The 13619-nt window shown below is 35.4% G+C and overlaps 1 protein-coding gene across 2 annotated transcripts; it reads left to right on the plus strand.

Annotated features, from left to right (window-relative positions):
- Window positions 1-6832: 6832 nt before the first annotated feature.
- Window positions 6833-10575, plus strand: LOC140790343 (eukaryotic translation initiation factor 6-2). Of its 2 annotated transcripts, none has more exons than XM_073140376.1 (8): window positions 6833-7049; window positions 7179-7223; window positions 7364-7460; window positions 7539-7624; window positions 7706-7750; window positions 9442-9572; window positions 9904-10014; window positions 10098-10575. In XM_073140376.1, the coding sequence occupies exons 2-8, from the start codon at window positions 7214-7216 to the stop codon at window positions 10353-10355; spliced, it is 738 nt and encodes a 245-aa protein (XP_072996477.1). In that variant the 5' UTR covers window positions 6833-7049; window positions 7179-7213; the 3' UTR covers window positions 10356-10575. The 2 variants fall into 2 exon arrangements, with proteins under 2 accessions (XP_072996477.1, XP_072996476.1); XM_073140375.1 differs by having other exon boundaries at window positions 7182-7223.
- Window positions 10576-13619: the final 3044 nt, after the last annotated feature.

Below are 13619 nucleotides of genomic sequence, written 5' to 3' on the forward strand. Positions count from 1 at the left end.
GATAAGTCTGGCAGATGTCAACCTTCACCCTAGCTCTAATAAGTCGGGATCGCTTTGAGTCGTCAAGAGAATCATGTAGACAGGCTCACTCACCCTAGAAGCCAGTTCAAATGCTATCTTCTTTGAGAGATAATCAAGTGGCAAACCATGAAATTTTATCCAAAATTCAAGGGAGAAGGACCAGTTGTCCATTGGGAGGTTAGGAGTGAATTGTGAGAGGAAAATATGTCCAGATTGAAGGACCACGAGGCTCCAAACCGCACTATCCATTTGTGGATTTCAAGCTTGAAACAAGCATGAAAATGTACTTTCCTGTCTCAATAAGATTGAGAGAGCACTCTAGGTTTCCATCTTGAGATAAAGCCACTTTGAGACCAGCAAAATTAAATAGTTTGTCTTTTACCAACATACCAATTAGATAGAGGTTTGGCTTTCTAGATGGGATTGTGTTATCCTCAACAAGCGGAAGGATCTCCTCCTTCTTTTTGCCAAAAAGAAGTTCAGAGAATTTCTCGAGGAGATCTTCATTCAAAGAAGCCATGAGAAGGGGAGGTAGAGCAAGCATGAAAGGAAGGGTGAAGAGAAAGCCTAGCAAGTTTGAAAGGATGAGAGACTGAAGTAGCAAGAGGAGAGGGGAACGGAGCTATCAAAAGAGGATGTAAAGCTCTCAAGAGATTGGAGAATCTTATGTTGACATTGAAATTGAATCTACATATATTTTTTTAAACTTGATATGGTATATATGTGCTAGGATCTTTTTGCTACAAATTAAATTGTCAAAATTTATTTGGGATTATATTTGAAAAGATACTACTGAATCAATTTGTTTAATCAAATGCATTTCACGATGTTGTTTTATGGTTGTGATCTTCTTAGAGATTTATTACAAAAAGTCTAGATAAACTCATGTGTCTTGAACTTAGATAATTTTATAAATTCTAGAGAACTGTTTAATAGTTTTATTTTGTCATGAAATCGCCGAAAAAGAGATTACAAGAGCGATACTTTTGAAATGATTAATTTGTGGACAAAATCATATTATTTAAATTGTATAAATTAGATTCACATGTATGGTCAAACCACATAGTTTATGGAAGATTAGATCATGCAAATAAATCAGGTCAATTATTGTATTAGGATTCACATGTATGTCCAAACGACACTCTCAAGCTAACAAAAGGAATGTTCAAATTTAGAAGAAAAAAAAGATTTCTTAATTGCTTGTCCTAGCAGGAATCATAGATGTTCCTCACTTCTTAAAGACAAAGAGTCAGATGTTAAGACACAAATTAGAAATATAACTGTATGAATTTCTACTCTATTCTTAAAAAAGTTTTATCTCTTTTACAGAGTTTATATTCAATTATTGAGTGAGAAAAATTTGTGCACGTGTCTGATTGCATAAGCTACAACTAAGGATGATTTAGTAGAATCAAAAGGAGCAAAATTTGTTTATTGATATCTACCACCATCGACTCACTTGCATTTCCGTTGCTCAGTGCTTACTAAAGGGAGGCGGTCTCCTTCATAAAGATAGTTAATCATGCGGTTCATATTTAAGAAGTTACTTAATTAACACAATGATATTTGAATTTAAAAGTGGTTGTAAATATGTCTTATTTTTCTTAGTGAAATAAGATAGATCTACTTTAAACAGGTCTATACTTTTTATTTTCTCTCTTGCAAAGAGAGATTTTCCGTGTTAATAAAATGTATCTTAGTTTGTTGGATGTGACTTTTTTTATCCTCATATTTGGCTTTTGATTTTCCATTCATTCTTGAATTTTTACACATCGATTTAAGTTCGATTTTCATTGTTGGTGTAGAATTTGAATTTTCATCTCCTACTCAATTTTTAGTTTGAAGTTTGATTTTTGTTCGATTTTTTCTGAACCTAATATGATTTGATTTTTCCAAACCAATTTGGATTTGAGTTTGGCTTAGTATGTTTCATATTTCAAAACTAGTCAAATTAGGAATCAATATCTCTTTCATGTATTGATCTAAATGCTATTCTTCTACTTGTATTCATATCCGCATAGACAATACGGATAAATTCGGATATGAAGATGGATAGTTAAATTTAGACTCGTAGATGGAAAAGCTCGAATACAGAATTATATTGAATCAGATATTATCCAACTTTCACCCCCTCCTCCATTACCACCGTCTCTACCTTTACACCCTCTCCGAACGACCACACCTAGCAAGGATGAAAGGCTGGGGACGACGATGGAGGTGGAGATATTTAGCCGGATGTGGGAGGTAGGAGGTGTTGAGGGAGAGAAAGAGGTGAGTGAGGGATTTTGTGGTTGGTCGGCTGGGAAGATCGTCGTCGATGAGCCGGAGAGGTGAGGATAGGGAGTGGGAGAAGATGACACAACATGCATGCTAAAGATGACATGGCAAAAAAGAATAAAAAGACTCATCTAGTGATTTCGTTTGAAATCTTATCCAACTTTGGGCTACAAGCCCATTTTGGGCTAGAACTCGTTAGAGAAGTGGTCACCCATACAAAGCGGAGAATCCCCTATTAGTTTCTGGCGTCCAGAGTCTCCCGACAAAATATATATATAAAGAGTTGGCAGCACCATACTGCAAGGATCCCTACCCTCCTCTCCACAATCTCGTCAATGGCGAACCACGATAAGGTACTCCAGAGACTGCTTCCTCTTCCTTATTCCCCCCTCCTCTTGGTGCAATATTCCGGATAAACTTAGTATTAATAATGGGTTACTTCACTTTCTTTTTCTTTGGCATTATCACATTTGCTTCAATGTAGTGATACTTAGAAGTTTATTCTTGATCCAAACTGTAATCCTATGCTATGAGTAATTTTAAGATTGAACCAATGAATGCTTTTCAAGTAGCTAGCTAATTGTTGAAGGGGTGGGGGGGTTTTATGCTTGTCTTCTAGAGGAATGGCTGGATGTCTGTTCCTCAATTTGGAGGGTGGGATCAGAAGACGGGCACGCCTGACTATTCGCTGGTCTTCTCGCAAGCTCGTGCCAAGAGGAAGCAGCACAAGAGGGAGATGACGCGAGCGAGCATTGGAGCAGAACAAGAACTCATGGCCTATCAGCGCTACCAAGATGATCGTCCACCGGTAATAATCCTCTCTTCTCTTCGATTCTCAGATGATCTTATTAGTACCTAGATATTTTCTTTGTTGTAACTTTTATCTTTTTGTATGTAATACTTCTTTATCGTCAACTAACACGCACAAGAACTAACTCATGGCTACTATTAACTCTCCGTGTTTGATTTTATTACTCATGTAAATTGAGGCTCTTGAGTTGATTATCTTGTGATTTCTTTTTCCTTACAATTAAGGAAGTCTAAGTGCATTAATTATGTCTCCTTTTGCTCTAATTATCATGAACCTATCCAGTTAAACATATAAAGTGTACCTCGTAGGACTTGATAACATTAACTGTCTATTACATCTAGTTCATTAGTGAACACAGAAAATGTTCAATTTACTGACTTCACCATTTGAACTCAAAGATAATTTTGATCTTCTCTAAAAGATTAAGATCAATCAATTATTTAACATGGTATTATAGCTAGCTTTTCTAGAGGTGATGTGTTTAAAACTTGTCTAGACCTATTTATTTTCGATATTCTATTATCTATTCTAGTGTAGTCAATGATTAATTCATTTGGTGAGAAGCACTTTGCTGTCAAAATAGGCTTTATTAGAGTTGATTGAGGGTGTTTAACTTCTTATAAGATCAATGAATTTTCTTGGAATTTGAGAAAAAGTATCTAGAACTTACTATCATTCATAATAGTAGAAACTCGAGGCTCTGAACAAAACTGATGAGATACTAACAGAGTTTTTGGTGGATGAGTGAAAAAGTATTAAAGAAATTCTATTAGTAGAGGAGAAAATGTTGGACTGCTGAGAGGAAATGATGAAGAAAATTACTTTGAATTTTAATTTAGGTCTTAGCCTTTTTCTTATTAAAAGTAGTTTTTATCTTATCTAAAGAGTTCTTTTAGGTGTCAAATTGGCTTTATAGGAGACAAGTTCTTATAGAAATCCATTGGAGGGTTGACACAAATGACCTACTTTCCTCTCTATCTTTTCTGATCCTTTATAAGCTATCTCTAATCTCTCTATTGATAAGTAGGTCCTAGGACTTTCCTTTGTTCCAAGTCAAAAGATCTCTCTAGGACTTTTTTTTCATATAGAAAGTTTGTAGACTAATAATTTATTAAAGCTTCAAGCATGAGAAATCTTGGGTGGAAGTGGCAGAGATGCTCAAGATTGTTTAGAAAGCTTGGCGAAAAGAAATTAATGCCTAAAAAATACAAACTAAATCTTTGGTGTATAATCACATATAGGGTGGAAGTGGCAGCCAGCTTATTTAAAGGAAAGATCAGCTAAAGTTTCGAAGGTTATAAAATTAAAGGCTATCTTCATCACCAGCCTTAAGAAGATGTGCATATTAAAGGAAGTATCGAATTTTGCTAGAGACTTCTCTGAGGTGTCTCCGTGTTTAGATAGTTACTAACTCTGACTCACTCAATATACATATCTTGACATTGAGAGGTATCCATCTAGTATAGAGAGGAAGTAGAAACTTTCAGTTCTCCTTTCAGTTCTCCTTTCAGTTGAGACGATTTATATAGTTCATAAGGTGATATAGCTTTTGGTGTGATCAAGATCGGTGATTCTAGTAATTTCATAACCTCAAGAAATGGAAAGGTAATAATGAATATCTCAATGTTTGTGAGTTATTTAATGCCTGGCAAGCCAAAGAAGGTAAAATGTAGGGCTTTTTACTAGCTATTGAGCAGTTAATTAAAGAAGAAAAATATAAGTTTGTTAATCTATTCATACTCAAGATTACTCATTACACTGTGGCATCTTCTAACTATTAATTTCTCATTAATATGCAGAAAAGAAGTAAATTTTCGCGCTATCTTTCCTGCTGTTTTGGTTGATTTCGCTCAGCAGACATTCTGATTTATTGCAGAACATTCTTATCTGCAATATAAAGGGATCAGAGGAATGAATTGTATATGTATGTGCAAACAATTGGAGAATTATGGGCTGAAAAGTTTTGCTCCCAAGTATTAACTCTTTCAAATTTGACAAAATTTAGTCAACTATATGCTAATAACTGGACTTTGATAAGAAAGAGTTTGGAGCAAGAGAGACATTACAAATTCTCTACATTCAAATCAAATATTAGTTTCTTGATCATTTCGCATGATGGTTTCAGATGAAAATAGCTAACTTGAGGAAAAAGCTGTAAATGCTTAATAATAAGGATTTAATAAAAGGTTTTAAAGTAAACCTAACAATAATCTTATGTGAAAATTTTTAGTTCATGTATGCAGCCACATCATCCAAGCCCATAAAAAAATTATGGGCTTGCTTAAACAAACATTAAAAGATATTTCTTCGGCCTTGTTTGGTTTGTGGCTAAGCTCTAAACTAGATTAGCTGACCTAAATTCATTTAAGTACCTTTAACTAGGCTAAGGTAATTTAGTGTTTGGTTTTGAACTAGGGTTAATAGTGTATTTATTATTTGTGATGTGATTTGAAAAAGTGAAAAATATGTTGAATCACTAAATTTTAAGCTTATTTAAATTATAGCATATACATTTTAGTTATTTACATGTGTGACCTAATTATTAAAAATAATATAAATTAATTTAACATTAGCACTTAAGTTACTCGAACAAATGTGTTCAACATCATATTTTGAGAGGTTGGAGTACATATTATTTCATTCACTTACTAAAATAACAATATGATCATTTCACAGTAGGTAGAAGATTTAGTTTTTGTTCATAATAATTTTCATCTCTCTAAAATAATTGTCTGAGTATATGATATATGAGAGACCAAAATATTAGATATTGGGGAAGATTTATTTGATTCGTTCAATAGAGGGGTATTTTTAGAGATCGTTGCTGACCTCTCACTTAATGATCCCAAATCTCCTTAGCAGTAGACTTGAACATAAGGGCTGCCAAATCTTGCTCAATGGCATTCAATAATAATGCCACTACATATTAATTATTGCTACACTAATCCATCATATTTTTAATAGATAATAGATCATTAATTGTGGGGCATTCAATGAATTTATCTATATAAACCCACCATTCTTTTCCACTTACACTATATGCAATATTTAGATAGCTATATAAAAATAATGGATTTGCACTTGTTGTAGATGAATTGCTTAATAAGATCATATTATTTGTAGATGACATTGTGGCATAAATTACTTAACCGAAGTTTTTAATATAGAAATAAAAAAATCACACAACCAATAAATAAATAACTTAAAGAGTTACTTATCTTAATTTAATGGAGAAGATTTTAAAAAACCATATTTTTTTTCCTTTTCCTACGTCATATAATAGTGCATCATTGTCTGTAATAATACACGTTTAATTGGAAAAAGATGAAACCTTATAGTAGAGATTTTTCACTCCACATGAGTTGAGCACTTGTTTTGATACCATAAATCCATCTGCTAGCCCAAAGAGGATTTGGATTTGGGAAAGCAATAAACCCACCCTCTATACACAGGAATATAAATAAAATATTCCTATTCCCAAAATGCCCTCATGATGATTCACAATATAACGTACAGCCATCAAAAGAAAACTTTTCGCTTGCGTACAAAACAATTTGTTTGAAGGGTATGCTTGTCAATACAAAATTTAAAAGGGTACATATATGATATATATATAGCCTAACGGGTCGGGTGAGCCCGTTAGTAGCAAGATAAACTTATCTTTGCCCGACCCGATCCGTCCTTTAAGCGGGTTAACCTGGAAAGCACGCTAGCTTTCTTTCTCTCCACGGTTCCCTTTTTGGCATCACACGCGTCGGAAGAAATTCCCATACACCCTTTCCCCCAAAAACCCAAATCCTATAAATTGAACTCGCTCGAAACCCTAATCCAGCGAGTAGAGAAGTCATCCATCGTATCATCGCGTATTCTCCACCCCCTCGCTCCCGCTTCTTTCCATCGCTTCGTCTCTCCGAACCCCTTCGCCGCTCCGGATTCTGAGGTGGAACACCTAAAGCTCCGAACTTTTCTCTTTTATTTCCTTGATTCCTTCTTTCTGCCCCCTTTTGAGTGTTTATAAGCGAGTGAAAATAAGCATTTTGTTGTTGAGTTTTTTTTTTTTCTTCTAAAGCAGGTGTTCAAGAGTCTTTTGCGGGAAGTTCGCCAATGGCTACTCGTATGTTTGAATCGCGTAGACATGAATTAGTTATACTCATTTGGTGTTGATCATTTATATCGCCATCTGCTCGCAAAGATAGTGCCTATTTTTATTTGTTCCATGAACAATCTATTTAGTTTGTTTCTGGGCCTTTACAGGGCTTCAGTTTGAAAATTCTTGTGAAATTGGGGTCTTCTCGAAGTTGACCAATGCGTACTGTTTGGTTGCAATTGGTGGATCGGAGAATTTCTACAGGTTTGATGGTTGCGAGTGATTTGTTTGATTTCTGATGAGACTTTTAGTTGCTTACTGGTTTACGTGAACAATTTGCAGTGCCTTTGAAGCTGAGCTTGCTGATGTTATTCCGGTGGTCAAAACTTCTATAGGTGGGACTCGGATAATTGGGCGACTTTGTGCTGGTTAGTATTCTGATGGAATGTTCACAAGAAGTATGAATTTCTTTTCATATGTAACTGTTATTGCCTTTTGTGTTGACTTAGGAAACAAGAATGGGCTGCTCCTTCCACACACTACCACCGATCAAGGTATGCATTTGTTGAAAATTTATACAATTATTGATAACATGGAAATTGATTTCTTATGTTAAGTTGAACTGCTTAGACTTATGTTTAATGGATGATTACCTTGAGGTCCTTAACTCAAGACATAGATATTGGTAAGCTGATAGTGTCTAATCATTCTTACCCCTTGAGAATGAATTATGACTGCATATATAACTGTCATATTTTTGTTCATGGAATTTCTATGTGATGCTACTTTAAGGTAGATTAAGGTATTCTTTCTTTTGTGCTTACCTTTGATTTCAGGAGGATTCTTTTTAACAAGCTACCTTGTATGTAAGTACTATCGCATAATGATTAATGATTGATTCTTGAAGCTCTTTTGCTTATGTTAGTAATTGTTTTTCTATCTTCTATGTTTGATCTATTACCTTAACTGAGGCACTTCTAACTTCTAAGAATATGTTAGTTTTGTTCCTAATACGTTTCTATCGGAGTAGTTGTTTCTTGAGGTACTTTGCATCAATGGATTTACTGAATGCTTAATAAAGCTGAGATATGTCAAATCTTACTATTTTGGATTTTAGGTGTTGCTAACCTATCGTGAAAGCAAGATGTAAGATTCAAGCAGTTAATCTAAGGGATTTTAAGTATGTAAAAATCTGATGGTTGGAAGTGCTGAAGGTGTATGAAGTATGTGAAGTCTTCTACTTTAAGGATTTATCTAGATCTCACTTGTAACTTTATAATTGAATGAAGCTTGATGAGACGTGGAAAATTACCCCCTGTAATTACTAAAATGACTCCTAGTAGGATTCTGTAAGCAAGAGATACTACAATTAGACTTCACTTTTGAGTTCAGTTCTTCATAAATTACTGAATGGTATGAACTTATCATTGACATTTTAAATAAAGACCTGTCAACCTATAATCAAGGAATAGAACGAATATTGATCTTTTAATCTTATTTCTCTTTCCTTCTGTTCAGTGTTTTAGAACCGATGAACAATTTCTTATTTTCATACAACTATTCTTCTTATGAAGCTTCCCCATCATTGAGATAGAGATAGAGAAAAGGGGGAAGTTTGTTGGGGGTCACTTAGAGAAATACAGGTAACTTGTGAGGATAAGGTAGTCTATGGTTATAGAAAGTTAGTAGACAATCTATACAAGAAGCAATTGCTTCTCAGGAGGTACTATATAAATTGCCCTTGGTGTATTCTATGTCAAGAAATTATTCCTTCTGACCTATATTAACGACATAAATGGATCTCGCCAAGGTTATTTCATCTGACATACTCCTGGGATCTGAAAATGACGAGATAATAGATGTCTTAGGCCTTACTTAAATAATGTTGATTAAAATGATGTTCACATTTTTTAAAGACTCGGTTTCCATTTAGTCATGTCAGAAACTTGTCCTCAGTTTCTAGACATGATTGGACGTAAATCTCAAGAAAGCGATGTCAATCCTAATTACTTGATCTGATTCTGTATTGACTATCGTCCTATTGTATGGCTGGACTGCTGTATTAGTGTACTCATATGCCTATTATGTCATGTTGGCACTTATTTTGGAGTAAAGGACCCAATATGACTTGGTGTGAACAAGTTGCAGTCATCAATTAGTGTGTCAATGCGATTGTGCACATCACCTCAGTATAATGATACAAATTCTAACATTGTCTGCTTCTTTTTGTTGTTTCCTTCTGTAGAGCTTCAACATCTGAGAAATTGTCTGCCTGATCAAGTTGTTGTTCAACGAATTGATGAAAGACTATCTGCTCTGGGGAATTGCATATCTTGCAACGACCATGTTGCTCTTACACATCCTGATCTGGACAGAGTAAGTTTCTTTTTTCATGTAATTAGGATTGAAGGGGAATTATTAAAAAGACAGTAAAGGCTAGTACATGACAATGTTGGTTTCCTAGCGGTACTGTATACTGTTCGTTTATGTCTAACTGAAGCTTCAGACTGTGATGGAGTGTAGGAAAAGATCTTCTAATTCCATAAGGAACTAGCCTTTTATATCCATGTTGTCGTTGTGCATAATTCAAACCCCTCTGGGTCATATGGATCTTGTATTTTACTTCTGTTAGCTTTTCCTAGATTTATTATGATTTTGCATAAGTGCACAGCTCATTGGTTTTTTTTCTTCCTTTTCCACCTCACAGGAAACCGAAGAGCTCATTGCAGATGTACTTGGAGTAGAAGTATTTCGACAGACAATAGCTGGGAACATTCTAGTTGGAAGCTATTGTGTGTTTTCGAATAGAGGGGGCTTGGTAAGTTACTAAGGATGATATATTATACTGTTACTATTTAGGTCAGATGTGATAACTTATATCTGGGCTTACTAACCGAACAGGTACATCCGCATACATCCATTGAGGATCTTGATGAGCTCTCCACACTCCTCCAAGTCCCTCTTGTAGCTGGAACAGTCAACAGAGGTAGTGATGTTCTTGCTGCTGGTATGACTGTCAATGACTGGACAGCATTCTGTGGCTCGGACACCACGGCGACTGAGCTCTCTGTCATTGAGAGCGTTTTCAAACTGAGAGAAGCGCAACCAACCTCAATTGTTGATGAGATGAGAAAGTCTCTCATTGACAGTTACGTATAAGATATCAGGGCTGGACTGCAGAGCACTTGTGGTGTAACTCATGTTATAACTTGTTTTAGCATTCTGGCAAGTATTTTGATGTCATTTCACTTCTGGAGCAGTGTGTGTTCCAATGTGCTTTTGTTAGAATTATATTTCATTCTCAGATCAGCCTACTTCAATTGTCCACTAAGAACGTAGTCCAGTTTTCTCTGGCCAATATGATCTTAAAAATTTATCATGTCATGATTTTACTGCCTAACTGATGGTTAAGTTTTGACAGAGTTTCATTGCAATTATTGAACTTTTAACACGCCTTTGTAAGTGGACCAGGGGATATTGATGCGTGTAGTGATCTGGATTGCTCTAACAGCTGGGAAACATGGTTGAATTAATACCCAATTTAGACTATTTATGGAGCTTCTATTCTCTATTTGGTACAGCTTCAGATCAAAAGTTCAAATCTGTGTATCAGCTAGAAGCAGCAGTTGATTCTACTCTGGAGAGCCCCTTCTCATGATATACGAGTTTGTGTATCTACTATGTTTGCAAGTTATGGGCAAATCTTTTCTATTTACCTCTTTAAATGAAAAATTCAGGTAAATTTCTTGCATTTGCTTAGATATATACCTGAACAGTATAGATCAACGGTGGTGTATGGCTTTAGTATCACCATCAACGGAAAATGCATCTTTTCTCTGGGGAAGAACAAAAGATTTTGAAAAACGGAAGGAAAGAAGAGCATCTTTAGAACCGGGAAATTGTTTGTGCAAAGTTCCATTTTTATGGTCTCATCTTTTTTATGATTTTTGATTTGACTGGCTAGGATTATTTTCAGTTTTCTTTGTACTCGAGGCTTTTAGCTTATTTTTCTTACAATTTTGCTTTTTTTTGTATTCGAGTATTGTTGCCTCAATTATTAATTTGAAATAAAAAGGTAATATTTTTATTATTATCTTTATTCGTACATAAATAACGAAAAAGAGTTGTTAGAGGATATCTTCAAAATCTCGTCTAAGATTCCCTTTAAAGGTATTCTTTATCACCAGTAAGCAAGCAAGATCTCTGTCTCTATTTTTTCGACTAGTAGCATTGAGATTATTATTTTAAATTTTTTTCTTAAATTTTTGTCGGAGTTCTTTGTTTTTGTCCATATTCTGTAGTAAAGATATTTTTAGTTTGTAAGGATTTGTGCGGCTATTTATTGAGAAAGCTCTCTTGATTTTGTGGGACTACCATTTTTTTAGTGAATGTGAGAAGATATGAATAGTTGTGATGTAATGTTAATGTTTCTTTTTTCATTAAGTTATCGAAGTTTATTTACAAAATTCGTCTTTCTTATTTTCGTTTCGCAGTTTATTGACAAAACTCGTCTTTATTAATATTTTGGTTTCGCAGTTTATTGAGAAAATTCAACACGAAATTGTTAATTAAGTTTCGTAGTTTATTGACAAAATTCGTATTTGTTGTTATTTTGATTTCGCAGTTTATCGACAAAATTCGTATTTGTTGTTATTTTAGTTTTGCAGTTTATTAACAAAATTTGTCCTTGTTATTTAGGTTTCACAGTTTATTAACAAAATTCGTCCTTGTTAATTAGGTTTCGTAGCTTATTGACAAAATTCGTCCTTGTTGTTATTTAGGTTTCAAGTTTATTAACAAAATTCATCCTTGTTATTTTGGTTTCACAGTTTATTGACAAAATTCGTAATTGTTATTATTTAGGTTTCGTAGTTTATTGACAACATATGTCCTTGTTATTTTTAGTTCGCAATTTATTGATAACATTCATATTTATTATTTTAGTTTTGAAGTTGTTATTATAGTTTCATAGTTTATTGACAACATTTGTACTTGTTATTTGGATTTTAATTAGCAAAATTAGACGTATATTTTGTATGTTGTACACTTAAATATCATCTAGTTATTTGAAATATTATGTTCTTATGATTTGTGCAGATAATTTGAATAAATCTAGTAGCAAATATCAGGAGAGATTCCACTAATAATTTATAAAATATTCTTTATATCCCAGCCAAGAAACACATATAACACGCAGCCTTTTGTCATTTTGATAGGCAGTTCATAGTTTGCAAAGATCCTTGTGATTAGCTTCGCTCTTCCTCTGATGACTACTATTATCTCAATATTTTTTCTTATTGTCGTGCATAATGATAAGTGTCTTTCTACTTAAACTAGAGACAAAACTAGTAAAATTTTGTACTTCTCTTAATAACATTTGTTCTTTTTCTTCTTCTTCTTTTCTTCTTCTTCTTTTATCTCTTAATCCTTTCTTTTTTTATACAAATATCCAATTACTCTTTAATTAATAAAATAAGAGATTAATAGAAGATAATCGTGATATCATAATAATTAGTTAATAACTAAAAACATAACTCGGCATGATTATTATTTATTTCTATGTCAATTCCAATTGTTAAATATATAAGAGATTATTTTTTTTCAAAACTACGTAGTGTAACAACCAGAGAAAAAAAATATTGGGCGCGCACGTGCTCGACACGTGCATTGACTTAAGGGCACGCACGGCACGTGCACCCCTTTTCTCCTTTTTCCTTCCCTCTCTATTTTCTTCTTCTCCTTCCTTCCTTTTTTTTCTTTATTCCTTCTTCTCCGTGCCAGCTCACTCTTCCCCCATCTCCTTCCCACCGCGCCGGAGCACCGCCAGCACCATGGACCTAGTGGATCGAAGCGTCGTAGCTGCCTCCCCTTCCCGGTAAGTCAGATCTGTAATTAATTAATTATTTTGAGTTTCTCTCCGAAACTTTTCCCTCTCGATCTCACCGTGATCTGGCCGGTAGCTTCGTGCCTTGCCGCGCCGGTCCGATGAGCTCCCCTTTTTCGCAAGGATGCCCCCGATAGCTCCCTTCGGTGCCTTCATGGCTTATGTCATGGGGTGCTTGCTGTTGGCCACCTCTAGCGGCTCAGCTTCCCCTTGGCCGGCTTCTACTAGTCGAGGGGAGAGTGTCGGTGCATTTCGCTGGGTTGCCAATGGCCGAGTTAGCCGGTAGCCTACCTTCCTCCCTCCTTTTGGTCGAGTTGAGGAAGGAGGGGGTGATTAGTCTAGGTGCAGCCAGCCCGAGCGACGAGTCGGGCTGGGTGTAGTTCAGCTCGTGCGTTGGGTCGGGCTGGGTCGGGTGCGGCCTAGCCCGCGACCTGCATGTTGAGCCAGGCTGAGTGCGGCCTAGCTCGGAGCTTACGTGTCGGGCCGGGCCGGGTGCGGCCCAGCCCGAGGCCTACGTTCCGGGCCCGCGTGCCCCAGCC

The sequence above is a fragment of the Typha latifolia genome, chromosome 6 (assembly GCF_019914945.1).
Source record: "Typha latifolia isolate L0001 chromosome 6, TyphaL0001v2, whole genome shotgun sequence".
Classification (NCBI taxonomy): domain Eukaryota; kingdom Viridiplantae; phylum Streptophyta; class Magnoliopsida; order Poales; family Typhaceae; genus Typha; species Typha latifolia.